The sequence below is a fragment of the Myotis brandtii genome, unplaced genomic scaffold (assembly GCF_000412655.1).
Source record: "Myotis brandtii unplaced genomic scaffold, ASM41265v1 scaffold632, whole genome shotgun sequence".
Classification (NCBI taxonomy): domain Eukaryota; kingdom Metazoa; phylum Chordata; class Mammalia; order Chiroptera; family Vespertilionidae; genus Myotis; species Myotis brandtii.
In genome coordinates, this window is record NW_005370419.1 from 371613 (window position 1) to 373262 (window position 1650).

The 1650-nt window shown below is 63.5% G+C and overlaps 1 protein-coding gene across 1 annotated transcript in view; it reads left to right on the plus strand.

Moving 5' to 3' along the window:
• The window catches only part of RPTOR (regulatory associated protein of MTOR, complex 1), a 78286-nt gene that overhangs the window by 52605 nt on the left and 24031 nt on the right, over positions 1–1650 (plus strand). Inside the window, exon 10 of the mRNA XM_014528386.1 lies at positions 516–591. Coding sequence (XP_014383872.1) covers positions 516–591 — 76 coding nt within the window. The remainder of the gene's footprint in view (positions 1–515; positions 592–1650) is intronic.

A 1650-nucleotide genomic window follows, 5' to 3' on the forward strand; every position in this document is an offset into this window, starting at 1 on the left:
CCGGGAGCCCACGGGGAGGGGGAGCCAGGCGGGAGGCCCAGAGTGGTTGCGTGGGGCCCGGGTGATGGGCCCAACAGTGCTGGCAAGCCAGCCCTGACTCCATGGGCACCACGCGGGCATTGGGGATGGTGGGGGCCTCAGACAGACCTCCTTTCTCCCAGCCTCACACTGGCCTGTTCCTAAGGAGGCGCGTGGCCTGGCCTGCGTTTCTCAGTGCTGGTGTGTGACGCTGCCCCTGCCTCGGTGGGCAGCCGCGCCCTCAGTGGGCAGGCTGCGCCTCGGACGCTGCTTTAGACAGTGGGCCAGCCGCGCCGCGGACGCTGCTTTAGACGGTGGGACGGTCCCTCTTGTTCCCAGGCCTCTTTCTCGTTTCAGCTCGAGGAGAAAAGAGCTACAGACAAATGGCTTTAGCTCCTCTGCCTTCCCCGGGGCCCGGCCCAGCTGCTGCCCTGCTCCGCCCTGGGTCCTAGCGGGAGCCGGTCAGTGATGCCCTGTGTCCTCTGCTCTCTCCCCAGGCAAGCCTGGGACCTCGCCGTGGACATCTGCCTCTCCCAGCTGCCCACCATCATCGAGGAGGGCACTGCGTTCCGGGTGAGCCCCATGGGCGCCCTGTGGGGCCGCCCTCTGACCTGGTCTGCAGTGCCCGTGGGGGTGGGGACGGGACTCGCGGTGCCCTGCACCCACCTGCACTTAGAGCTTAAAAGATGCGGGTCTGTCCCTGGCCCGTGTGGTCAGAGGACAGGGCATGGGCCCCGCCCACCAAAGAGTCAGGCGTGTGCGTGCAGGAGGCATCGGCCTGTGTCTCTCACGTGGATGTCTCTCTCTCTCTCCTCCTCCCTCCACTCTAAAAATCAGCGGGAAAATACCCTTGGGTGAGGATTAACCAAAAAAATAAAGACAGATGTGTGTCCGCCGGGGGTCAGCGTTAGATTGGAAGCGGTCAGCTCTGGGAGGCCCTGTCCGCTGAGGCGCTGCCGTCGTACCTGCTCTCCTCGCTGGCACCCCCGCCCCCGCCTGCCTCCAGCCGGGGGCGCTGCACCCACCCCTCCGAGCGCCTGCAGCCTGGCCGCCTCCTGCGCCCTCCCCTCCCCCCCGCTGGCGACTGGGGTTGCACGTGAAAGGGACTTTCCTTGAGCTGCTGTCCTGTGTGCGTTGCCCTGACCGTGGACGCGGCCAGCAGCTCCGTGCCCTCCTTGGCCCCTGGTGGATCCTCTTTGTGACCTGCCTGTCGAATCTGTGGGTTTCCTCTCCTGCCCCCCGTTTCTCACTGATGGAGCTGGTTCATGATGCGCCTGCACGCCATCCCTGTCACGCCGCCGACTCCTCTCCGGCGGCAGCACGCGGCCCGATAGGTGCCGGCGTTACGAAGTGACCGCCACGAGGCTCATTGTTTGAACTGGACGTTTGTCCCCTTGACCTCCTTCACGGTCACCTGCCCCGACCCGTCCCTCTGCTGACTGACCTCCAGTGTGCGCCTCAGCCCATCGGTGTGGCTGTAGACAGTATCTTTTTAAATTTCATTTTCTATTTTCTTTTTCTATATATTGGTCACAAGTGACTTTGTGTAGCAACTTCATTAAAGTCACTTCCTTATCCCAGTAACTTTCCTATAACTCGCTGGCCCGTCGTCCAACGCACACGGCCGCTCTC